Raw genomic sequence first — 27842 nt, 5'->3', positions numbered from 1 at the left:
AATTTATTTAAAATGAAGCGAACTAATTTCTGCATTGTTTTTAATACAATTTTATTTACTGTCGTCGCCTTTTTCGTGCATCAGGATTTTGATCCCTTTTCAGGATTGATTCCAAAAAAACACTAAAAATAATGAAACAGAACTTATAAATTTTAATTTAAAATATTTTTTATATTCAGATTATTTAATCTTGAAAAGATAAAATAATGTGAATATAAAATTATATGAATTTTTTATTGAAATTAAACTTGCTAAACAACATTACTCTCGAGTTCTTAATAAACGTCCCCCACCGTTTATTAATTTTTGGATATTTTCTCCACCCACCCTAATCTCAAATTATAATGTTATGGGAAATAGTTTATATCTCAAAACTAAGAAAGAGTGAGAGAGTTTTATTCGGACCTTAAAGTAATTAAGCATGATAATCTTACCTTAACAAAAGCCTTAAAACTTGGGAAAATATATCTAAACCAAGTCAAGACAGATGAAGTTGCTGTAACTGCTCCAAGCAATGGAGAAGCAGCTTTTCTTAAACTCCATTTTATTAGGTTTGAGGAAAAATTCCTACCCCGTTAACCCCTTCCCCCCGTTTATAAGATCTGGACTAAAATTCCCACCCATCCGTTTATTCCCACACTCCCTTGTATTCGAGACTCGAGAGTACACAAAATATTAAACAAAATTAAAACAAATATTAAAAATTATATATATATTAAATATTATTAAAATCAAAATCAAATACAAATAAGAAAAATACATAACTAAAATTTTTAATAATTACCGCTGGCAAAATTCTAAGGTTGTCGATACTTTATTAGGATAAGGAATGTTGAATACGTAGCAAGCAGTGAACAAACAACAAAATGCTTTCATAAAATTTGTTATTTTTTTACTATAATAATACCGTCTACAAGCAGAGTAAACCTTCTTGCTGTCAGCAATGCATCTCCTTAATATAATGGATCCACAAAATAAAAGAATTTTCTTAAAACAGTAAAAAAAACACCATCTTAAAGTAAACTTGTAAACTATTATATATATATACATATATATATATATATATATATATATATATATATATATATATATATATATATATATATATATATATATATATATATATATATTTATATATATATATTTACATATATATATATATATATATATATATATATATATATTTATATATATATATTTACATATATATATATAAACAATATTCACTATAGTGTATACATGTACATTATAGAGTATACTCTATATATGGTATAACAACTGATACATACCAAACACACAAAAATGAGGAGAGGAAAGCTGACTACGTGGAACTTCAGACATGGCAGTAGTTTCCTATAGAAACATTTTAAAGTTAAACAACCATTTAGTATATAAATGGAAATGTATTAAATTCAAACTAAAAACAAAAAAATAAATTGTTTTTACTAATTTAATTTAAATGCAAAATCTAAAGTTGCTTACTGTTTTACATGAATAAACACACACTGTTTAAATAGTGGCTGTGATATTACATAAATGTAATATATATAAACAATAAATATATAAATGTAATATTACAGCCACTAGCTTAATTTAAAAACATAATAAATATTACATAAATATGTGATATTACACAAATGTAATATATATAAACAATAAAACATAAATGTAATATCACAGCCACTAGCTTAATTTTATGCAATTAATTTAATAAGATACACACACACACACATCCATATGGAATATGGTTGTGTTTCATAAATCTATTGGAATTCACTAACTGTGATATCAAAAAAGAATAACCAATGCAGTCATTAAGCCAGGACCACAGGAAGATCAGAAGCAGTTGCAATTTTTGCCTTATCAATTGATTGCATAGCTTTTTTTTAGGTGTTCATTTGTAGATCCACAATTGAATAAAAATGCTGCTAATTTTTGATCAGCTTATGAAGCTGTTAACTTTTCACTGATTTTTAACCCACCTATCAACACATCAAAGTGATTCAGTAATCCGCTCACCTAAACATATAATTTAGTTATTACATTTATTCAATAATATCAGAAGTTATACAAGTTATACAAGTACGAGTAACCTGTCCGAATAAAACAAAATTGTTAATAAAACACTTCAGTAACTAATTTGATGTAAGTATATGGAATTGAGATAGATAAAACAGCATCAAGAATTACCGTAAACAGCTCTGGAAACTGTTGCATCAATTCTGGTAGCAGTATTCTTTAATATTATTAAATAACACTTTGCTGCAATCTGTACAACTATTCAGCTGGAGTAGACTGTGAGCTTAGTAGTACTTCACATTCCCAATTAAGACACCCATAACTGTCTCGCTTTGTTCACCTGTTTCTAGTTTTTCAATTGTTTTTTTTTTCTATTATTTCCCATGGTACATTAAATGACATGCACCAATCATAAGGTCTGAAGTAATTCGATGTCGCTACAATTCAATTTAATGGAAATGAAATAAAACTTAATTTGTAATTTGAAATAATCATTTCAGTTAAGATTACATTTAACATTTATTATAAAATTAACTTTCATAAAATGAAATATGGAAAGTGATTGTAAATATGTAAGTTACTTACCAGAAGGTTTTCTTTCTGCTGCTATAGTTTCATTAGAAGGAATGAGTACACATGGTGATGACAAAGTCATCAATGCTGGTATCAACATTTTGGAATCAGCTGTAAAGAAACAGTCACAATATTTACTAATGATTTTAATTGTAATAATAATTTAATAATTACAAAAATAATTTAATCTGCTTAAACTTGGCATGAATCAGGAATAAGTATGTAACAAATATTCAGTACTGTAGTTATTAGCAACTTTAAGCTCATCAGCAACGCTTTGAATGCATGATACTGGTAAAATGTGTTTGACTTTTTGAATTTCCTTCACTGGACCTTCACTGGTCAAAAACCATGACAGTCTCTACTATGTGAATCAAAATGTAAAACAAAATTATCAAGTTTGTATATTGCAACAAAACTATCTTTTATACATAAAAGACATGTTGAGGACAGCTTAAATGCATCATCTAAAGCGTCTTCAATTGATTTGGTACTGAATAAGTTAATATCATTTTCTAATTGCACTAACACATTACCAATTCCTATGTCAGAAATCTTGAGCAAATTTTTTTTTCCACAACAAATTACATGATCAGGCAAATTACTCGGCAATAAATAATCTGTTTCTATTCCATTATCTCGAATACTCAGTTAAAAACTGTCTCCTTGCTTCAAAATATTTTTCAAATAAATACTTTTTATACCATAATTTATTTTTATTTTACTCAATGTATATCACAGAAACATAACTGAATTTGTTAAACATTGTTTTCTTTGTCAAAACTCTGAAAAAATAACAACACCTTGATGTGGAGCTGCAGAAAGACAAATTATTTTTAGATAATTATGTCCATATTGGTCCAGTAAAAAGAGAAGGTAATGACATTTTATGATTAATACATCTTTACAAAAATCTAATACTAATCATTTTATTTCACTTTATAAAGTAAAAACAAAGCTTAGCCACAAACAGTTGAGTAACTGACATAAACGTGATAACCTACAAATATTCACTGTAAATTTACACAATATATAATATAATTGGTACTTGTAATAAATGATAATAATAATAATAACAATAATATTAGAATACTAATATTATATTAGTAAAAAAAACAAACAGAAAAAGACAAAAACAATAACACTAAAAATAATACAAAACAATTATATAGAGCAATATCAATATTATCAGTAACAAGGACATCAAGAATAGCAAAAAAAGGCAAAAACTTTGAGGTATAAAAGATAAGGTCAAAATGACGCGAAAATTAATTATAGAGATCAATAAGACAACAAAAATTTTGCTTACTGTTTTTATCTTGGATAAATTCTTTAACTTTTTTGATGAAGAGAGCTCTACTTTTTTTTTTAATATGTTGTCTTGATTTTAGAGGGAAGATGTTTTTATGATTTAAATGATTGATATTTAATGGAACTAATGCCATACTCAAGTGTTTGCTTTAATAAAATTCAATATTAACAATATTTTAAATATTAATAGCTGTAGCAACACGTTGAAAATAGTTAATTAAACAAAAGTTCTTTTATTAAATTTAGAAATTAGAATTTTAAAAAAATAATAAATTACAAAACACATTTTACGATAATAAAAATCATACTTGGAGTCGGATGAATTCGTCATCATTTAAGCCGCGAACGGCTACCATTATAGTTAACAAATAACAATTTAAAAGTCTTTAAAAATAATGTTTTTTATCGTCGGCATGAATGTAAATAGTATATATATAAATATATAAATATATATATTTATATATATATATATATATATATATATATATATATATATATATATATATATATATATATATATATATATATATTATATGTATATTTTATATATATGTATATTTTATATATATGTATATTTTATATATATGTATATTTTATATATATGTATATTTTATATATATGTATATTTTATATATATGTATATATATATATATATATTATATATATATATATATATATATAAATATATATATATATATATATATATATATATATATATATATATATATATATATATATATATATATATATATATATATATATATATATATGTATATGTATATATATATATATATAATTAAAAAAATTTTAATTATATATATATACATTTAATTTAGCCAGCCATGTATCTGCTAAACATCAACTCGATTTGCCATCAAGTAAAATTGAAAACATTGACTTTATTGTACATAATGATCTGGCTGACGAAGCAGAATGCTCTAGTATGATAGAGCAAAATTGTTTCTCATTATTTTCACCAATCAGTGCCATGAATTCTCCTATTAGTACATGTGAACGAGAAAATATATATTGTGACATGGATAATTTACGATCTGAAAGAGAAAAATTACTTGAAAAATTACTGTTGCCTGTGTATTTGTCTCCATATTCATTTCAAGTTATAAGTCAAAATCTTGAAAACTGCTTGATGTTGACTGGGTTAAACTTTACGATGTTAACAACACTTATAGAGTGCCTTTGTATAGGAGAATTTAGTGATCGTAGACCAACTCAAAATATTATGGAGGATCAAATAATTCTAACAATTGCTAAATTGAAGCACAGTTTGAGTTTCGATATGTTAGCCCATTTGTGCTCCATTAGTAAAACAACGTTTTGAAGTGTTTATTGAGTCACCTGGTACATTGTTGGCAAAAGCACAATGTTATAGTAATTACAAAAAGCATTGCACATTGAAGGTATTCATTTCCTGTACACCGCTTGGCGCAATTAATTTTGTTTCTAAATGTTGGGGTGGCCATGCTTCTGATATTCAAATTGTTAGAGAGTCAAGCTTTACATCATCAAAATACCATTACCCTGGAGACCAAATTTTGGCTGATTGAGGTTTCAAATTAAAAGATGATTTTGTCACTCATTCCAGTTCAGAACTATTGGTTCCTGCATTTACAAAAAACAAAACCCAGCTATCAGCTGATGAAGTTGAATTAACCAGAAAAATTGCATCTGTAAGAATTCATATAGAAAGAGTAATAGGATTATTAAAAAATCGTTATACAATTTTAAAAGGAATCTTGCCAATAAGAACAGTGAAAAGACTGAAGGATGAAGCAAATAATTCAATGCAAGCAAGCTGTAATAAATTTGTTGTAGTGCTTTAGTGATTTTAGGAGAAAGTATTGTGTTTCGCTAGCAAGTGAATTTTTCATAACATAAAACTGTTACAAGAAGATCATATTAATTTTTATGTTATGATTAATTTAGTACTTTACTTTTCTAAAATTTCTTATGAGTATATTACAATATGCATAACATTTTAGTGTTTTTTATGATTGTAGAACTAACTTAGTTTGACTTGACCCCTCTCAAAATTTAGTTTAAATTGACATAAAAATTGATATAAAATCTTAAAACGCCGCACGGGGGCGGCTATTAAGGCGGCAAAAAAAAGATACTACCTTCTTGGCATTTATTTGACAAAAATGCCTGACATTTTTGTCAAATAAATAAAAGAGTTGGCAAGAGTTGGAACTTAAGTCTTGTAGTTCTTATAAAACTTTAATATACTTGGAAATTCGTCTAAACGATTTCTAGAAAATAAGACTTTTTTTACAGACTCTTTAACTTACTGTATGTTCAATTTCTGCTGCTTTTTTCACTTAAATTGATAATTTGTTTTACCCCTACTAAGATGGTAACCATTCACGCTATCGAAATTACGCAAGGATCCGATTCCAAGGATAAGAGAATAAAATCGAAAGAGAATAAAAAATTAGTTTTTAAATAACTAAAGTAATAACATTGAAATGCAATCATAATTTAATTACAGTGTTATGTTATCATGTGATTCACATGCTAGCATATGAAATACTGAAAATATATGTAAAAAAAAAGTTAACAAATTTAAATCTTTATTTTTCGTATAGTGCCATTTTTTGTATAGTGGAAGATCACGGTGATACCGTGATACTACAATAGCGGTATAATGCCGTTAAAGTTACGGTATAATGCTGTGAAAACGCTTTTACGGTACTATGCCGTAAAATGTCCATATATATATATATATATATATATATATATATATATATATATATATATATATATATATATATATATATAAGTTTCTAATTAAACTTTAAAATTATTTGCATTTAGACTTTTGAAAAGTGCAGGGGTTATTGTGAATAGGCGGGAAAAAATCAGACCATTAGATAAAAATTAACAAGAATGGAGCAATTTCACACACCAGGTTATCGGCAAAGGGATCGTTCATAAATTATGCAAGTAGGAGTTCATTTTACTCTTTATATACTTGGTTTAATTAGACTCTGCGAGGGAAAACTTTTTTTTCTATTTTGTTTCATCTCTTAGTTAAATTTAGCGTTGCAGAATTTATGGACAATCCCAAAGACATTTTGCTACATAAAGCTCAAGGTTCTTATTCCAAGTAATGAAAAAAATGAAAGAAATCAATAGAATGGCTGTCTACATTTTTTACTCATGGACATTGTATTTTTTCACTTGCGAGTTTTCTGATTCTGCAGTTTTTGAAGTAAAACTTAGTTTCATAAGTTTCAATATTTTAGTTTTTTTTAATTTGAGAATAATATGCCATAAAAGAAACAAATTGTTTAAAAACACAATGGTTTGCAAAAAAAGTTTAAAGTCAGTTGTAAAAAACAAAGAAAATAACTCTCAACCAATATTATTTTCTACTGACAAACTTTTCTTTAAGTCAGTAGAAATAGAAATGAAATCAGCTTAACTAGCACTTTAATTTTATCCTGTCAAAATTAAGTTTAATCAAAGTGCTCCCAAAAGACCTTACGATCTTATCACAGAGAACCGTGGAAGAGTACTAAACTTAGAAGTTAATGCTTCCTTCCTTACCAATGTCGCTTTCTGGGCTGGAGTCGGTTTCGAACTTCGTCTACTCTTACCACTGCGCCAGGGCTGTAATGAATTGTACTGAATGCCTGCTGCAGAGGTGATATTAAAATCATGATAAAAATATACGAGGTGTTTGTTATCTTTTGACAGAGATCACTACATAGAAAAAGCAAAGTTCTTTATTCAACCCAAAGGAAGATCGAAGAAGATATAAAAACGTATAAAATCAAAAATGAATTCCTTCTGAAATCAATTTTTATTGATAAAGATCAGCCGCTAGGTCTTGAGTTGTATATTTACCAGACTCCTGGTTATTTTTTGATATTCTAGTTCATAGTTTAAAAAAATCCTTACAAATGAGACTCCGTCAGACTGTTTAATTACAATGAGTTTTAAAGCTTGTAAAATTTTTCAAAGTTGCTAGCAGCTTATCAGAACTCATCGTTCTCAGCAAAATTGTAAAACTATTGACTTTTGAAAAATTCGTTTCTCAAAGCAGATAAATTTATTCTTTTTAAACAAAAATAAACCGCTTTGTAGGAAATATTTTTCCTAATACAAAAAATAATTTTTTTGTAAATTGCAGGGTGGTATGTTAGATAAATTGGAGGGTGGGATATTTATTTCTTAAAACAAGAAACATATTTCTTGTTTTAAAAAAATTAATAAGGAATTCAATTTTGTTGTGTTTACAGTAAAGTTTATTCAAGATAATGTCGAGCGTGCGATAAGATAGGAGAAGCTACTTCAAATAAAGAGTTCTTGTAAAAAATCATTAAAAAGAAGAAGAGTAGATGCAAAGAATTAGCTCCTACTGCTCTTTCACTATTGGCTATCAGTTAATAAAACTAAACACTTTGAATAGTCTTCAGATGGATCGAGACCACACTAATTTGTAACTTTTAGAATAAATAAACCAGAAGCAGAGAAAAATGGTATATTTGCAGCATTTTTTTACAAAAGAAAACAAGGTGCACAATACAAAGATTGTTTTTCAATATTCTAGCACAACTAGTCTCTTTTATATGTTTCTCCATTTGCAAGAGTTTTATTTAGTAAACGATATGGAAAAGCATAATGATTAGAATCTTGAACAGTATTTTTTAGAATTTCAAAGCAAGTTATCTCAAGAAAAGAGTTCACTTAACTAGAATTTTTCTTGTTGACAAACCCAATTTCAAGAAAATTGGCCCAAATAAAGACCCGATTACTTTGCTGAGCCTTATCTGTTACCTCTCGCTATCTTGAACTTTTTTTGTACTAGCATTTACATCTTCCTGAAATGATTTTGGGTTCATCCTGGTTTACAATATTTAAAGTTGTTGTTGTTCCACACCACTATCAAATTCATTTTTTGGTATATGAAAAAAGCAATTTTAATTGGAATTTGAAAATATAATAAAATTAATTAAAAACATCATTACATGACATAATCTTTATAATGTCAGAATTGGATTTGGAAATTTGTAGTTATAAAAATGAAACTAATTTATTAACTTAACTCAATTGAGTCAACTTTCAGTTAAAATATTTAGTGTAATTAGAAATTTAGACATTTTTTTGATGTTTAAAAAATGTATTTTTTAAACATTAAAATAATAGCAGCCCAGGTCCAATGGTCGATATAGCTCCTCCTTTGGTAGGGCCATATGGACCATAGGGTAGGATATATATATATATATATATATATATATATATATATATATATATATATATATATATATATATATATATATATATATATATATATATATATATATATATATATATATATATACATATATATATATATATATATATATATATATATATATATATATATATATATATATATATATATATATATATATATATATATATATATATATATATATATATATATATATATATATATATATATATATATATATATATATATATATATCCCAGCAAGCACATAACGTTATTTCAACGTTGCGGTTTAGTTGATATTTGGTTGAAAAATAACGATACAAATTTCAACGTTATTTCAACGTAAGTTCAACGTTAAGAACAAACCGTTGAAAATTTCGCAACAGCCGTTTAAAATTTACCGACCAAATGTATTCAAGTTTCAAACACATTGTAATATCGTGAACTGATAAAATTTCAGATTACATGTCATAAAACAAGATACAAACAAAGTTATTTAAAATTTTAAAGGAGTGTTATTTTTTTGAAAGTTCTAATGCTAAAGGTTCGAATGCTAAAAGGTTAATATAAAGTTTTTAATTTACTATTTTTCTCGGATTTAGATTTTTAAATGTAATAAAAATATGTGTAATTTAATAAAAGTTTAAAAGTTTTCAATCTTTATAATAAATAATACTTAATTATATATAATAGTCTTATATATTATATATAATGTAATATGTTATATATAGTTTATAAGATAATGTATATATATACATATATATAATATATATAATATATATAATATATCTATATATATATATATATATATATATATATATATATATATATATATATATATATATATATATATATATATATACATTATCTTAAAAATTATATATAACATATTACATTATATATAACATATTACATCTGCATATATATATATATATATATATATATATGCAGATGTATATATATATATATATGCAGATGTATATATATATATATATATATATATATATATATATATATATATATATATATATATATATATATATATATATATATATATATATATATATATATATATATATATATATATATATATATATACATTATCTTATAAATTATATATAACATATTACATTATATATAACATATTACATCTGCATATATATATATATATATGTATATATATATATATATATATATATATATATATATATATGCAGATGTATATATATATATATATATATATGCAGATGTATATATATATATATATATATATATATATATATATATATATATATATATATATATATATATATATATATATATATATATACATCTGCACATATAAGAAAACAAAACGTGATAAAATTGCTTACCTTTCTTTAAGTAACATTTAGTAGAAAAAGAAGAGAAATAATAATGAAAATAAATTGATCAAATGAATTATTAATAAATATAACTTTTATACATATGACTAAAATCAATATATATATTTTTTTCTTTTAGATATTTAATAAACTTAAATAGTGAACTATGACTTCAAGAACTTCTAAATAGAGAAAAATTAATAAAGGTATTATCAAGTTAGGTTCTCAAACCAACGTTGAATCAATCGAAAATGTTACAGTTGACGATGACGATGATGTGAATCAAGATTTTGGTTTGTTCGAAAGTCCTAATTATAGTGTTACTGATTCATCTGAGAGTTGTGATGAAAATGATAATGAGGGAGAAGTTAGAGTTTCAGACAATGGTGCAGAAGATATGTTTGAACCCATGTTAGCAAAATTTGTTGTTCGAAATCAAATTTCTAACATAGCAACAAACGAGTTACTTAAGTTGATGCAATCATTTGGTCCTAATAATTTGCCAAATGATGTAAGAACATTGTTAAATACACCTAGAAGTGTTGAAGTAAAGGTTAAATGTGGTGGAGAGTATATTTATTTTGGGTTACAAAAATGCATACTTAAAATTTTAAATAAATTATCCAACATAGATAAAATTGATTTGGTTGTTAATATTGATGGTTTTCCCTTATATAAAAGTTCTTCTGTTGAAATATGGCCAATATTATGTCAGTTTTCAAAATCGCTACCATTTAGTGTTGCAATATTTTGTGGAAATGCTAAACCATCATCAGAGAGTGAGTTTTTAGAAGATTTTTTAGAAGAATTAACATCTTTAAGTTTTAATGGTGTGGAGCATGCAGGAAAGCATTATCCTGTTTCTCTGAAGTATTTCTGTTGCGATGCTCCAGCAAGACAATTTTTAAAATCTATTACCAGTCATAATGGCTATAATGCATGCGAACGCTGTGAAATTCCTGGGGAATATTTAAATAACCGTGTTATATTTGAAGGACTAGATTATCCATTAAGATCTGATATTGGGTTTAATTTATTTAATTACAAAAAACATCAAAAAAGTATATGTAGTTTGTCATCAAGAAATCTTCCTTGTATTTCTGGATTTGTTTTAGACATAATGCATCTAGTATATCTTGGTGTGGTTAAAAGAATCTTGACATATTTGTATCAAGGTTCAAAGGTATCTAGACTTGCACCAGCTCAAAAGGCAGCTATATCATATTATCTTCTCCAACTTAATGGTAAAATGCCATCAGAGTTTGCCCGACAACCAAAAAGTCTGGTTGAGTTTAAGCGATGGAAAGCCACAGAGTTTAAGAATTTTCTGTTGTATACTGGAATGGTTGTACTAAAAAACATTGTTTCGCACCAAATTTATACCCATTTCTTGTCATTATCTGTAGCAGTGACCATAATGGTTGATGACGAGTTTTTTTTAGATGGTGAACTAGTGTCATACGCACAACAGCTTTTAAATTGGTTTGTTAACGCTGCTCCTGTTTTGTATGGACAAGATTTTATGAGTTATAATGTTCATAATTTAACGCATATTGGTGATGACATCAGTAATCATTCCTCTAGTCTGCAAGAAATCTCTGCTTTCCCTTTTGAGAATTATCTAAGAACTCTAAAGAAGTATATTCGTAAACCTCAAAATCCATTGTCGCAAATAACTAAAAGAATTGCCGAAATCGAAAATACTAGTTCTAATCAAAACGAGAAGAATATAAAAACAAAATTTAAGTCTAATAATAAAGATTGCTGGTTTTTCCTTCATTCGCCAAAACTTATATGCATTACAAAAGTTTTAAACAAAAATGATATTGAATGTAATGTATACAAGTTATCCAGACTAGATGGGTTTTTTAGCAATCCGTGTTGCTCAAAACTCGTGGATATTTATCTTCTGCGTGCAAACAGTGGGTTTCAAAAAAAAGTTGTTAAAAAGAATAAAATAAGAAAAAAAGCATGTGCTATTCCATATAAAACTGGGATTGTTATTATACCACTGAATCACATTGTTAAATTATAGATACCGTTCATAAAAGTACTGTTTATAAGTAGTTTGTTTTTGTATTTGTTATTATTACTATTTTGTAATTTAATATAATTTTTCTTTGAATATGTTTTCAAAACTCAAATTCACACATGACGTAAGCATGTGCAAAAAAGTGTAATAATGATGATGACTTAAACTTTTTTGTGTAACACACACAAAAAAGTATAATTATGTGCAAACTATATTTTGTTTTATTGTATCAAAAATATATTATTTTCTGACAATTTATAAGTTTTTTTTGTTAGAAAATATTCATATTTCTTTTAGTTATACTTTGCAAAACATTTCTCTGCCATAACAAACTTAATACTGGAATATAACTATTTAAAAAACAAACACTATAATTATATCTCTATAAAGATAATATACTGAAACACTTTGAATATACTAGAATAAATATTTCTAAAATATTTTTTTTAAAGTTTTTATAGGTTTTTTCAATTTTTTATCAGCTAATAAAATCCATCTTAAAATTACACTTTTTGAAACTATGGCTTGGACAAGAGCTGTTTGGTTGGAATATTCTAAAGAAGGTGTTGTTAGTGAGTTTGAAAATACGATTCCATCTAATTGGATAAAAAGTGGCTTTGTTTATTGGCCGAATCGAAAAGTGGAATCTGCGGTTCAAAAAAGATATGATCCAACAGATGATTGGCTTAAATTTAAACTGAAGTACACCAAAATTACAGGTATTTTCAAATGTTGGGTTAAAATAAATACAAATGGTTTATATTTGTACTTGTTCATATTTATATTATACAAGTATTTATATTTGTCATATTTAAGAAAAGTATATCGCAGTTATCAAATTTTGATTGCTTTATTAAAATATTTAGATAATGATAGAGGTGTATGCGACGAGTATGGTGATAATGTTACTGCTGGAGAGACCACTGGAGTAATGGATATAATAAGTAAGAAATTTAGATTGCTTGACATGTAGGTCTAGCTTGGTTTGTATTTAATTGTAAAGGTAAAGTAATGAAACAAAGTTTGATTCTTCGATGCTTTTGAATTGTTGTTTTAAATTTTCTTAAAGTTCTAAAAAAAATTTTTTTTATTTTTTGAAGTAAAAATTCTCCTTTGTTTTAAAATACTTGTAAAAAACTGTAAAGTTTGTTTTGTAAAATTTAGAGTCTAAACAAATTTCTCCTACTAAAAAACGAATTGTATTACCACTTCCTGTTCCTCCAACTAAGAAAAAGCGAACAACGAAATCTAGTTTAGGTATACACTCGATAAATTTTGTGCTTGCTCTATTATGTTAGTAGTGGTTTTAAAATATTAATTTAAATAAGATGTGTTTGGTAATATTGATTGATTTTTTATTATTTAGATGTTACACAGTTCTTGGATGACAAAGATGAAAATAGTGAAAATAGCGAAGGGGAGATTTTTCTTAAAAAGAAAAAAAGAATAAATATCAAATCGACTTCAAATCAACATGTAAGGAAAATATAAGTATAAATAAAATGTCAAAAAAATGTACCAGTATTATACTGATATTTTCTTTACTAACATTTGTTATGTTAAAAACTAATAGGTTTATGTCTTTTTTTATATAATAGCTTTAAACCTCCTTTGTGCATCTATTTTCCTTCTATTTATGATAGGTTTACCACTTAAATCATTGCCAGGCAGTTCACAAATTAGCATGCCAAAAAATAGTCAAATAATGGATTCAGTGATAGCGCCAGAAAATGTTTGTTTGATGTCTTCAGTGATCCCATCAATTTTGCCAATAAGGAAAGACTCTGCAAGTATACGTGATGAATTATTTTTAAACACCAATGATAATAAAGGTAATGTAGTTTCCATCTTTTTTCAATTTTCTTTTTGTTTGCATTGTCACATTTAGATTGCTGATAACTTGAACAAATCTGATGTGTTGATGTGCTGAAATTTGTGTTTTATACTTATTTTTTACACAAAAAAATTTATATATTTTTAATATTTAGCATTTCAATTGATGGTAATTCGGAAGTTAGAACATATCGATACAAGGCTTGACGATCTGTTTAGATTAGTTGCTACTTTTAAAGAAAGTAAAGATGATGTTTATCATCTTCCCCAACAATTTGCAGAGCTTGCTGATTTGATTAAGTTTGATGCAGGATTGACGAATCTTAAAGAGTTCAAATCATTTGTAAGGTTTTCATTGTTTCAAATTAATTATATAACACAGGTATTAAAATGAGACTGTGTGAGTCATTTTAAATTTTATATAAGAAACAATCCAACCATAAAAATACTGGATGACTCATTTTCTAAAAGGGCGACTAAAATTTTGAAAAAATGCCTCCTGGTAGCCTTGCGAGACAATGGAACATTTTTTTACTTACAAAAAAATGTTTATTAATAAAACCATATTTTGAACTAAGCTAAATTTTTTTCTTGTGATTATTCAAAAGAAACCTTTAAAAAAGCATTTAGGTTCATTAGAGGGTACATTATATTTTGTAACTTGTAAAATTACTTTTCAATTACAGGTGAAAGAACTTTCTAGACTCGGTGGCAGCAGTGCAAAGAAAGGTGTCGCAAATGTTTTAAACAGGTATATTTCAATATACCTGTTCAGTATCAAATCACATGTATATAGACTAGTCTAGATTGGTTTTTCTATTAAGTCTAACCACTAAGTTGTCTAATTTTTCAGATCCTAATTAAGATATACATTGTTGTTTATTGCATAATTTTGCCATGATTTTATTAATTTAGTTTGTTTGTAGTTTGAGATATTTTTAATGTTTTTTTTTTTAATTATTTGTTATTTCTTTACAGGTTAATGGCAAATAAACTGCAAGCAAAATTTAATTTGACTGGATCTAATACAAAACAAACAAAAAAGATTGGATTTCAAACTTTAAATATTTATAGAGGTGTTACTGGTATGTATAATATATATGTATGTATTTATATGTCTTTGGTATGTATTTATATGTCTTTGCGCTGATATCACCAATATATATATATATATATATATATATATATATATATATATATATATATATATATATATTTATTTATTTATTTATATATATACATACAGTATCGGACAAAACAAGTGCAACCAAATAATGCTAATTTAGTTTCTTTATATAAAAGTGCTGCATTTTTTCAATTTAGAGAAATAACTATGTAACTTTTTAGAGACAAAGTTCTTCAAGTTTTATTCATCGCAAAGTTCATTCTTTGTACACGAAAATTATTAAATTAATCAAAAGTATTAAAAAAAGTTGATTTCCTTCTGGACAAAACAAGTGCAACTCGACAAAATGTTGACCAAGCTGTATTTCGCTATCAATATTTCGTGGCGCATCCTTTGTTGTCGATCACAGCCTTGCATCTTCGAGGCATAGATTCGATCAGGTGATCAATGAAACTTTGTGGAATCGCTGCCCAGGTCTTTTATTTTTGTTCAAACAGTTGATCCTTATTACGAACACCTTCACGATTGCAATTGACGGTCGCCCATAAGTTCTCGTTAGGGTTGAGATCCGGAGATTGAGGCGGCCAATCCATCACTGATAGGTGGTTGTCTTGAAACCACTGCTTGACTACTTTTGCAGTGTGTTTCAGATCGTCTTCTTGCTGAAAAACCCATTTTATTGGCATATTCCATTCAGCATGAGGTAACATAACATCTTTCAGGATATTTTTATACATAAAACGGTCCATTATTTCATCGTTTCGATGTATTGGACCTAGACGGTTAGCAGAAAAACACCCCCAGACCATTACATTGCCTCCACCATGCTTCACGGTCTTATGGCAGTAGCGTAAATCGAGGCGTTTTCCGGCCAGTCGACGTACACGGCAAATGCCATCACTCCCAATGATGTTGAAATGTCGATTCATCACTGAACAGGACAGTTCGCCATTTCTGCACATTCCAGTTAATATGTAGCAAACAGGAGTCTTTTTTTCTGGTTTTTTAGTGAAACCAGCGGTTTCTTTGCAGGGCGTCGAAAAAACAATCCGGCTTTAACAGCACGTCGTCTGATTGTTCGGTCCGATACAGGTAGCTCTAATTGCTTTTGTATCTCGACTGATGATATCCAGAGATCCTTCTTGACGGATCTGACGATCATAGAATCCTCTCTAGAAGTGGTGGAACGCGGTCTTCCACCTTTGTTATCTGCTGCCAACTTCCCCGTAGAACGATATTTGGAACATAGTCTTGATGCGGTCCATTTTTTCACGCGATATTTATCACAAATACTTTTTTGTGACATTCCACTTACGTAATCGCCAATAATTTTTTTTCTTAGTTCCAATCCAAGACTGTCGAGAGCCATTTTTGCACTTGAAGTCATAAAAATAATAAAAACAAATAATCATGCTTCTCAAGGCTTACCGTGTAACATTTACCTTGTGATGATACAATAATGCTCTGTGGAACACAACGCCTTGGTTGGATGTGGACTGTATTGATGTAATGAAACACTTGTTGTATTTCACTTCTTGTTTTGATGTTCTTCTATAAAACACTTTGATAAAACTCACTTCGATAAACTGTCTTGATAATACTGACTGATTGACTTCCATATACTGACTGAATTACATGTCGATTTACATGTCTCTTATATAGTAAAATGAACCTGTGTGAACCTGTTCTGGAAGGTTCTAGATGCTTCTTTTCGATGGTTCTGGAAGCTTCTGGATGCGTCTGAATGCTTCTGAATGTTTCTGGATAATTTTGGATGCTACTGGATGTTTCCAGATACTTCTTCTGGAAACTTCTGGAAGCTTCTGCATGCTTCTGGAAACTTCTGGATACTTCCTTTAATTATTAAAAAATTTCCGTGACGTTGACACAGACCAGACTTAAGAAAATGAAACAAACCAAAAAAGTTGCACTTGTTTTGTCCGCTGCAAAATGGCACTTGTTAACGAAATTCTGCCTGTGTGCTGTCACCTGTCAGCTGATTGCTCATTTCATGGCATGCTATGACTCCAGACTCCTGTACTGTTTGCTGTGGTAGTATAGTTCGTTTTGTTTTTAAGACATGTAAAATTAGGAACACTTTTTAGCATTGTTCGATGTTGGTTGCAAATGTTTTGTCCAATACTGTATATATTTATATATATATATATATATATATATATATATATATATATATATATATATATATATATATATATATATATATATATATTTATATATTTATATATATTTATATATATATATATATATATATATATATATGTTTATATATTTATATATATAGATATATATATATTTATATATATATATATTTATATATTTATATATATATATATATATAATAGGTGTACCGGGTATGATATCCAGTCAGATATGTAATATTTTAGATAATTTAAAATTTTTTCTCAGAGCTACGTTTAAGATTAACTTTTGTTATTTTGAGCTATCGATAATAAAGTACTGGAATTCGTCAATTCTTTTGGCATTCCTGGAAATCTTCATTATTTCAAAGAAAAGTCTTGGAAATAATGATGCAAATGTCCTGGAATTTCAGTTTTTTTTTTTATGTTGGGAACCCTGATGATAGATCGTAGGAGTAAGAATCCCAATGAACCCTTATTAATGAATTATACTCCCGATAACTTGGGTTATGTATAGGGATTACGGCTGATATTTCGCTTCAGCTTTAAGCTGATTGGGTCAATTTAATCAGCTAGAAGGCTGATAGTTTTACCATATACATAAAACAACAATTTTTAACAAATTCGATTTAAAATTTGAAATTTACTAGTAAGTTTAAATTAGTTTAGATTTTCATCACTTGTTAAGGTTTTTAGAGATTTACTTAAAAAATATATATTATTTTCATAATTGTAAAGATTGCTACCAAAAAATTATCTTTGGGCAATTAATAAAGTTTTGTAAAGTGCACAATCATTAACGATTGCAAAACTATAATACCCTATAAGAGCTAACTTAATAAATAGCATTTATTAAGTTGGCTTTCCGTTTCCGACTTCACCGATAACGTTTATGTGCTTTGAGCGTGATCGAACTCGCAACCCTTGGATTAAGAGTCCAATGCTCTAACCACTGTGCCACGGTAAACATGTAATTAAACATGGAATAATGAGTTGTTTTTTCATATTCTCTTTTGAACAATGTGAAGTAAATTAATGCTTGTAAATTACAAAATTGTAAGATCTTACTTTAAAGAAGTTTTCATTTAGATGCAGTAACCCGGTCTTTTAAAATACAAAAACACGATGCTCGAACATATATTGCAGATTGTTTGAAGTTTGCACCATATCGATTGGACGGTGGGAAACGAGCATCAAATCAAAATGAGACAGAAGGTTATAAAGATACTGATGGTTCTTTCATTTGCGATGAAGAAAACGATGATATTTTATCAAGATCGTTTTAAAAACAATTTAAATTTTGTATAATTTTTTGTTTTTAAAATTTTTTAATTATCTTAGAGGTTTTATTTATAGTTTAGTTATCTGCGTTTGAACAATGGGCTGCTCATTTTGTAAAATTATAATAAAAGATAATATAAAATCAAATATTGGGCTTTGGTATAGTTAGAAATTTGTTAGCACTTGCTAATGGCCATAATTTAGCTTGAATTAGTAAATACTTGGATTCTCCACGCTTTCTATTTATTTTCAGGACAATACATTGGTGTTATTGTGAGTTGACTACTCACAACAACACTATATTGTACAAAAAATAAATTTTTTGCGGGTTTAAAGATTCGCGGCGCAAAAAGAAGCTTTTTTTTTAAGGTTCATAAACTTGAATATAAGTTGGTTGAATCAACGCTAAATCAACGTTAATCTAACGTTGATTTATGGTTTGTTTTCAACGTTAGTCTAACGTTTGGTTTCAACGTAGATTTGTGTTTCCATTTTAACCAAAAATCAACCGTTTTTCAACATAAAATTTCAACGTTTTTTCAACGTTATTTCAACGTTGATGTGCTTGCTGGGATATATATATATATATATATATATATATATATATATATATATATATATATATATATATATATATATATATATATGTATATATATATATATATATATATATATATATATATGTATATATATATATATATATATATATATATATATATATATATATATATATATATATATATATATATATATATATATATATATATATATATATATATATATACTAAGGAACTTAGTTAAAACTCATCCTCTTATTTGCTGTAGTCTGAACACTGTTTAATATAATATTAAATAATAATATTGCAACATTTGTAAAACACATGATCTTTTTTGCTCTAAAAAACAGAAAATAAACTTTTTAATTTAAATTTAATAGTTCAGTAAACTAAAGATTCGACAGGTCTGTTTCACAATGAATCTTGTGCAGACCTGTAAATCTTTAGTTTACTGAACTATTAAATTTAATTTAAAAAGTTTATTTTCGCTTTTAAGTTATAATTTTAAATTAAAGTGAAATTTTTAATTTATAATTTTTAATTAAAGTTTTAATTTTTAGCAAATGTTTTTTCTATGTTTAATTAATAGTCTTAGGCATAAAAAAATAATGGTCTAAGGTATAAACGGACGGTCTTGTACCTAACGAGATCTTGTTAAAAGAAAAAAACCGACTAAATGGACTAATCCGGTTTATATCAACAAATCGTAAGAATTACTTGGTGCAATAAATAGCAGAAAAAATTTCTAAGTTTAAAAATGTTTGAAAAAAAGAAGGTAAATCTGCAGTTAAGCGGCCTAAAATAAATTTATTATCGCGCTCTCGTTCGTAGAGACTTTAAACTATCTTTAATTGTTTATTATGAATATATTATAATTATTATTATAAAAACTTTTTTTATGAAGAATAATAACTATTATTATTATAAATATATAAATCATCATTATAAATAATTATTATTATCATTTATTAATATTAGTTTCAGTGACAGATCCAGGATTTTTTGGTGATTGAGATAGCTAACTTCCAGACATGGCGCAAACTCCAAATATATCAGTCACTTTTTTTTGATTGCTTTTTAAACTCTTCTTTATAAAAAATCGTTTTATAAAAAATAAAAATAGAAATATTTTAGGCCGCCTAACTGCAGATTTACCCTTTCCTAAATTTATAAATTTAAAACAGAGTATTTTTTTATAAATTAAGACTAAATTATTGTGAATGTGAAGAAAATATGAATAGAAAGATTAATTTAATAATTAAAAATTAAAGATTAATTTAATAATAATTTAATAATAAGTATAACTAACATTTAATATATAATTTATATTTTTGTTTTTCACTAACATTTTTAAACATTTTATACTGTGCAAAGAAAAAAGTGGCTGAATATATTTTTTTGCTTCATATATTTTGTAAAATTTAAAATTTATGAAAATTAATGAAAAATTAAACATATAAACAAAAAATTAAAATTTTGGTTTATTAGAATATAGTTTCATTCAATTAAGAATCATATTTTTAGTTCTTTTGTTCTAAGATTGTTCAGTATCTAAGACTTATATGAGTTATGTTCAGTAAGTATAAGATTTGTTTATTTATTTAATCAAATAGATGTTGCATACTTTTCAATTATGTAGAGCCTTTATATAAAATGTCGTGAAGCTTTAATGTAATATAAACAGTACCATATAAAGTATAGACTTGTCATTCAATGAAATGTATGAAACAATAAGTTAAGCAATGATTAAAAAAAGGTACTGTGTACCAACAAATTCAAACTTCAGTTATTGGCAAGCAATTAGTAGCAGTTTGTTAGGCAAAGAAGAAATAAAGCATTTATCAAAATGCTACTATTAGGCCTGGTGGTAGTATATTACTTTACATTAAGATAAATAAATGTGACATTTTTAATATTGTTGAGCATATTTGGAATTATGTAGCTTGGAAAAAAGCAGAGGTTTCCATAGTATGCAAATGAGCTGTGGACTGTACTTCGCTAAAGTTGTAACATTATCCTCATTTAAAAATCAATGATAGAGTAAAAAAAATCATCAAAAAAACCTGTTAAAAATAAAACCAGTCATACTAAATAATAGTTTAATTGTGTATAGATATATTATACCAATATAAAATTTTATACTTTATTTATGATTATATACTACATTTATGTAAGAAAGTTTTTTAATAAGTGTTAAAATAATATTTAAAAAAACAAACTTTCAACTTTAGAAAAGTTTGGACATTTTTTAAACCTTACATTAAACAAGTATTGAAGAAAATCAACAGTGTTGTAAAAAATACTTTCAAAAAAGTATTTAAAATACAAATACGAATACTGGATCAAAAAAGTAATTAAAATACAAATACAAAATACACTCAAGCGAAGGTATTTAAAATATAAAATACAAAATACTCAATATAAAAGTATTTAAAATACTAAATACTTTTGGAAAGCGAAAAATAAAAAAATGGCTATTGAAAGTGCTTTAAGGCAACTAAAGTTTAAATTGACAATAAAATCTAATCTAAATGTTTGTTGGTTTTCAGCAACAACAATTGTTCAAAATGTTTATCTGATAACCAATTTCAGCGTGGCACACCAATTAAGGCTCCTTTAGAAAATAGACGTTCAACTGGAGCAGATGATGGAACAGTTGGATTAACATCTATGAAAAGTTTCTTAACAACTGGATATTGTTCCAAACATGCTAATGAAAATGTGTATAAACCATCTTCAAGATATTGTAAACACTCGATAGTGACTACTAACTGACTAGTTTCTATGCAGCTTGTTTTTGGTGATTCGAATTCAAAAAAATCATCAGTTCCAGATGTCGAAGCTTCATCAGCATCTGCAGAACAAACTGATTTCAGCCAAACTGATTTTTTGTGCCTCTTCTATGAAGGCTTTTTTAACCCAGTTTCTCTTTTCCTCTAGAACCCATCGCAGTTTCAAATGAGGATAAGATGCAGCTGCAATTGCATAGATTCTGGATGAACTATCGTATGCAAACAAATGTGAAAAATGCTGATCTATGTTTGAAATCAATCCCTCAATTAAACTTCCACTGTGGATAACTTTCGGAATAAGAACTACAAGTTTCTTTCGAACTTGTTGAACCATTGGCATCAGGAATCCCAGAAAACAATTATTTTTCCCTTGCAGTTTGTCCAGAGCATATACAATAGGTTTCATATACTGCTTGTATTCTTCCAATACCTCCAACTCCACTAGTTTGAAACAAAGCAATTTCAATGCATCCATGATTTGGGGGAGCTATTCTTTTACCCTTGGCTCCAAAAGTCGACATATGGCATCATAAGTTGAATTCCATCGAGTCTTCCCTGGTGTCCTCAATGAAACTTTAGTTAAATTCTCCACAGCATCCGATGCTTGTGTGGTTCGGCTGACACGTGACCACAGTTTTGAGTAATTAGCCATTGCTCCCCTGTACTGTTGTTTATATAAACCTTGTTCATTTTTTATCAATTTTGGAATGTCACTTGTGGCAAGTATGACTATCCAGAGTATGACTAGTACATCTCATGCGCTTTGGTAAATATTTGTTGTTACTTGTTTGTTCTTGCTCATTTGTCAGAATGGTGTCAACATCAACCATCTACACTTCATATGTATCTTCTTCATCTGATGAGCTTTGTGGTTCTGATTCTAATGATATCACATTTTCACTATCATCAAAATTGCTATCATCTTGGCATTTATTAAATGCTTTGACAAAATTTGACCCATTGTCAGTCACAGTAAAAGCTATATTGTGATGATCAAGCCCAAAGTCTGAATGTATATTAAAAAGTTACTCTGCAATTGCATCGAACGCATGACTTCCTTTAAAACGTTTGCAGGCAAGCGCAACAGGTATTCGAAAAATCTTCTCTGATCCAGTGAGTCGTAACTCCCATATAAACAGCTCCATTTGTCTGCTGTAGTACATATAGAAACAGACTTCTGAATATGATCTCTAATTGTTTTTAATATAATTTCAAATTTACTGTCTAGTTTTTTTCTAAGAGTTGGACGAGACATAACTGTGGATGAGGGAGAAAGACCGGTGACTAAATCTTTGAACGATTGTTTTTTAACTGTTATTAGTGGTCGAAATTCACTTATAATGTAGTTGATAATTAAATCATTTACTTTTTCTTGTGGAAGAACTTCAGACCTTACTGTTGATTGTTTTTTACTTGTGACTGCTTATTGTATTATTGTGGCAGCATTCTAACTGCTTACTGAGCACAGCCTAAAAAAAGATTAAAAAATCAAATAAAATAAATTATTTTTAATTGTGTTACTGCAGTTACAGATTGTGACCTTAGAATAATAGAGATCTATCTCCATTTTGTAATTTTGTGAGAATTTAACGATCGATTTTTAATGATTTGACTTTTTTACAGCTGATATTATTTATAATGATAAATTATGTTTTAAAATGATTCTCATAATTTTTAAAACTATTTATTTTTAGTATTAATTGTTAATTCAAATTTCATTAAATAAAGTTGAAAATAACAAGAACAAATGATTTTAAGAAGTATATAAATAAAAATATAAAGATTAATATATTAAAGTTAATAAATACCAGAATAATTTATAATAATTAATCAAAAGCCAAATTCAATCAACAGTAAAAATGAGAGATAGAACTCCATCATTTTTACTTCACAATATGCTATTTGTTTGTGTACTAATTTATATTACTTAATAAAGAATAAATGCATGCTTTAAGCAATCAATTTAAACAAATAAATTTGTAATCTTCTAATTTAACAATTTCAATTTTTAATCTTAATAATTCAAGAAAATATAAATGTTTTTAAAAGATAAAAAGTTGCTTATTACGTGTAATAATTTTTCCATTTCATGTATATATATAAAAGATAAAAATTATTTTTATAATAGAAATTACACAAAAGTAATAAGAAGAATAAGATATTGCAATTGCACAAAATAAAAAATGTTAAATTAACAAAAGAAAGAAAATAAAACATTTTATACAGGTCTTTTTTTTAATTACTTGCATTTGAAATATAATTAAATAGTTAATAAATTTAACTTATATATATATTTTATTGATTTAGTATAATAAATTTAACTTATTATACTAAATCAATGAAAATTAGATATTTTGCTTGTTATATAACTTATTCTTATTAGCCTATTCATAAAAAATGTTCAATTGTAGTATTAAAATAATTATGTAAAGTACGTCTGTTATGTTAATTTGAATATTTTAGCATTTAATCTAGTACAGCAATATTAATAGTGGTAATAATAATTACAATAATAGTAGATAAACAAGTAACTACCTTTAGATGCTTTAACAGGGTTGAAGTTGAGTCAATTTGTGATGATAAGAATTTGTTTGGACAGCTTTTACACCTAGCCAACATCTTTTTTTCATCAACAAATTTGGTTATTTCAAAATAATGCCCATCTAAGATTGAAGGAAGACCTGGTGTTCTTGATTTTAAACTTATGATTTCAGGGTCAAAAAATAAAATCAGCTAAAATTAGCTCTGCTGTATATATTATCAGCTAAAAGAATTAAAAAAAAAATTATAAAGTATTTTGTATTTTGAAAAAGACCGAAAATACAAAATACATTCAAAGTTGTATTTTAAATACAAATACAAAATACTTGATTGAAAAAGTATTTGAAATACAAAATACAAAAATACTTCAAAAGTATTTAAAATATGTATTTAAAATACTAGTAATTAAAATACTTTACAACACTGAAAATCAAATAAATAAAATCTCTTGTTTTGCACTTTACCTTTTATTCTTTTTAAAGAAAACTTTAGAATTAAGTATACTTTAAATTGGGGTTACTTGGCACAGCGGTGTTACTTAAGGCAAAATTAATAATTTTAATTAGTCAGGATTCATGCTTGATCTTTTACAAACATTATTTTGAGTAGAATTGGATAAAAGTTTATTAGCAGTGTCTTTTTACTTGGAACATATTTGAAGTGACTCCAAAATTTTGTTTATTCCCTTTAAAATGTTTGTTTTATCATTTTTCATTCATCCTATTTCATTCTTTGCAAAAGGTTAGGTGTTGTAGACCTACGAATTATATCACAATCAGTACTTTAATTTGTTTTATTTTTTTCCAAAAAAAGAAAATGGTCACTGATTACACTGATAAATTTAAAATTCATTGAAACATAAATGTAATCAATCTGAAAGACTATGAATTCCATTACATTTCAATTCAACTATTTGATAAACTCTAATTTCTATTAAAATGTATTAAATGTTATTATATTATTGTTTTTTTTCCACTAAAAATGGTTCTTTCTATTGTATTTTGTCTTAGTATATTAAGGTTTATATATTTTTTAAACATCCTGATTGAACCAAGTAAAACCATATAAGGGGTTACTTGAACTTGGATACTTGAACTTGAACTAAGCCATTGTCCCAAGTAACACCTTTAGTAGGGTTACTTGGGAAAAAAATCTAAATCAAAAGCATGGAAACATAGTGGTTACACAGACAGACCTGTGTTTTGACATTTTTTGTTTATACTATATATTATATATATATATATATATATATATATATATATATATATATATATATATATATATATATATAATATACATATATGTATATATTATATATGCATATATAAATATACATATATATATGCATATATTATATATATAAATTTTTTTTTTTTTTGCCTTGTTTCAAAATATTTTGTATATTTTTTGTCTATTTTGTTTATAGTTCTTATTGAACTGTGATTATTTGTTAATCATTTATTTTATTTATGTTAGTATAAATTAATTTAAGTTAATGGTGACCTTTTTTATACATAATTACTATGAGTTTTACCAGTCACTCATAACTGGTCTTTATTATTAGGTATGCTTTAAAAAGCTGATTTTTAATTGAAGTATTTAAATATGTTCAAAGGGTTTGAGATATTGTATTATATCATACATCATAGTATCATGCATATAAAATCATATCATTCTTTTATAAAAGTTTATAATTGTTTGTAAATATTAAGGAAGGATTACATGTGACTATTAAAAGTACCCTACTAGATAAAGACCAGTTTGTTAAAGTCAAACACTATTGGCTATTCAGCCATACCTGGTAAGTAGGCTTGTCAAATGGTTGATTGGTTTAATTTATAAGCAAAACTATGTGAATAACATATATCCTAGTAAGTAAAAATTATATTTTAAGTTATTAGTTTTTTGACCATGACATTCATAGATTTTTTTTTTTATATTCTAATGTTTAGTTATATTTTTAAAGATGTCACAGCTGCTTCCAATAATGAAACAGTTTCTTAAAAAATTTACAAGTGTAAATAATTTTGACAGACTTGCAGCACCTGTGGAACTTATTGCTGTGAACTTAGATGGTAAATTGAAATTTCAATGGACAGTTGATGAAACACAAGTTAATTCTTATGGTACATTGCATGGTGGGTATACATCTTTTTTGGCTGACTACACAACTTCAATAGCATTAGCTGCTATTAACAATAAAAATGCTGGCGTTAGTGTTGATCTAAGTGTAACATATCTAAATCCAGCTAAAGTTGGGGAAATAGTTTTCATTGAAACTGAATGTAAAAAGTTAGGAAAAAGGTTAGCTTTTTTAGAATTTCAATTAAAAAATAGTGATGGAAAGTTGCTTGCTACAGCGAAACATACGAAGTTTATTGGAAATGAGACCAATTTGAAAGATTAGCAAAATCTGTATGTTGCCAACTTTTGTTTCATTGTAACACAATAGCATCTGTGGCCAACCTTTTTTTGTTAAAAGGCTATAGGAAGCCATATAAATATTATGTAGCAAAATTGTAAATTTGTGATTAAAAGCGTTGTCATTGTGACAATTTATTTTGTATATTTCTCTAACAGCTTAATTTTATGTTCACTATTCTATTATAATAAACATAAAGTTTTTTGTTTCTATTTTGATAAAAGTTATAAATTTTAACTGTAATTTATAGGTATATTAAATAGTAATTTAGGTGTATTAATTATTTTGTTAAATTTTTATCTAACCAACTAGGGTTACTAGGGTTGGGGTGTAAAAAAATACATTTACTAAAGTTAATAATAAATCATTAATTATGCAGTTTGTTTTCTTAATTAGAAGAGGTGATATTGTACATGTCTGTGGAACGCATGAACAAATTGATAACTCACGAAGTTAGAATTACTTTGTTATATCTCCACTTTTTAAAAATTATTTTAAGAATTATTGATTGTGTTATGTTACTCAAAATAATGTTTTTAATTGAAACCTAAGACTATATTGACTATATTATAAACCTAAGTTGTAATCAAA

At 26.4% G+C, this 27842-nt stretch overlaps 3 protein-coding genes across 3 annotated transcripts; 2 read left to right on the top strand and 1 right to left on the bottom strand.

The window, feature by feature from the left end:
- Window positions 1–2: 2 nt before the first annotated feature.
- LOC136091166 (uncharacterized) lies at window positions 3–4269 on the bottom strand. Its single transcript, XM_065818149.1, has 8 exons — window positions 4212–4269; window positions 3902–4050; window positions 2605–2703; window positions 2191–2456; window positions 1782–2019; window positions 1290–1353; window positions 785–952; window positions 3–122 (listed from the first exon to the last, which is right to left on the bottom strand). The coding sequence occupies exons 1-4, from the start codon at window positions 4235–4237 to the stop codon at window positions 2374–2376; spliced, it is 357 nt and encodes a 118-aa protein (XP_065674221.1). The 5' UTR covers window positions 4238–4269; the 3' UTR covers window positions 3–122; window positions 785–952; window positions 1290–1353; window positions 1782–2019; window positions 2191–2373.
- Window positions 4270–13020: 8751 nt separating this feature from the next.
- Window positions 13021–19007, top strand: LOC136091165 (uncharacterized). Its single transcript, XM_065818148.1, has 9 exons — window positions 13021–13259; window positions 13407–13484; window positions 13705–13797; window positions 13907–14016; window positions 14184–14372; window positions 14529–14716; window positions 15060–15124; window positions 15352–15458; window positions 18748–19007. The coding sequence occupies exons 5-9, from the start codon at window positions 14225–14227 to the stop codon at window positions 18942–18944; spliced, it is 705 nt and encodes a 234-aa protein (XP_065674220.1). The 5' UTR covers window positions 13021–13259; window positions 13407–13484; window positions 13705–13797; window positions 13907–14016; window positions 14184–14224; the 3' UTR covers window positions 18945–19007.
- Window positions 19008–26742: 7735 nt separating this feature from the next.
- Window positions 26743–27625, top strand: LOC100207733 (acyl-coenzyme A thioesterase 13). The gene has a single exon (XM_065818147.1). It carries the CDS (start codon window positions 26796–26798, stop codon window positions 27234–27236), a length of 441 nt encoding a protein of 146 aa, XP_065674219.1. The 5' UTR covers window positions 26743–26795; the 3' UTR covers window positions 27237–27625.
- Window positions 27626–27842: the final 217 nt, after the last annotated feature.

The sequence above is a fragment of the Hydra vulgaris genome, chromosome 14 (genome assembly GCF_038396675.1).
Source record: "Hydra vulgaris chromosome 14, alternate assembly HydraT2T_AEP".
Classification (NCBI taxonomy): domain Eukaryota; kingdom Metazoa; phylum Cnidaria; class Hydrozoa; order Anthoathecata; family Hydridae; genus Hydra; species Hydra vulgaris.
The sequence above is the reverse complement of the archived record's forward strand: the minus strand, read 5'-3'. Positions and strand labels throughout refer to the sequence as shown.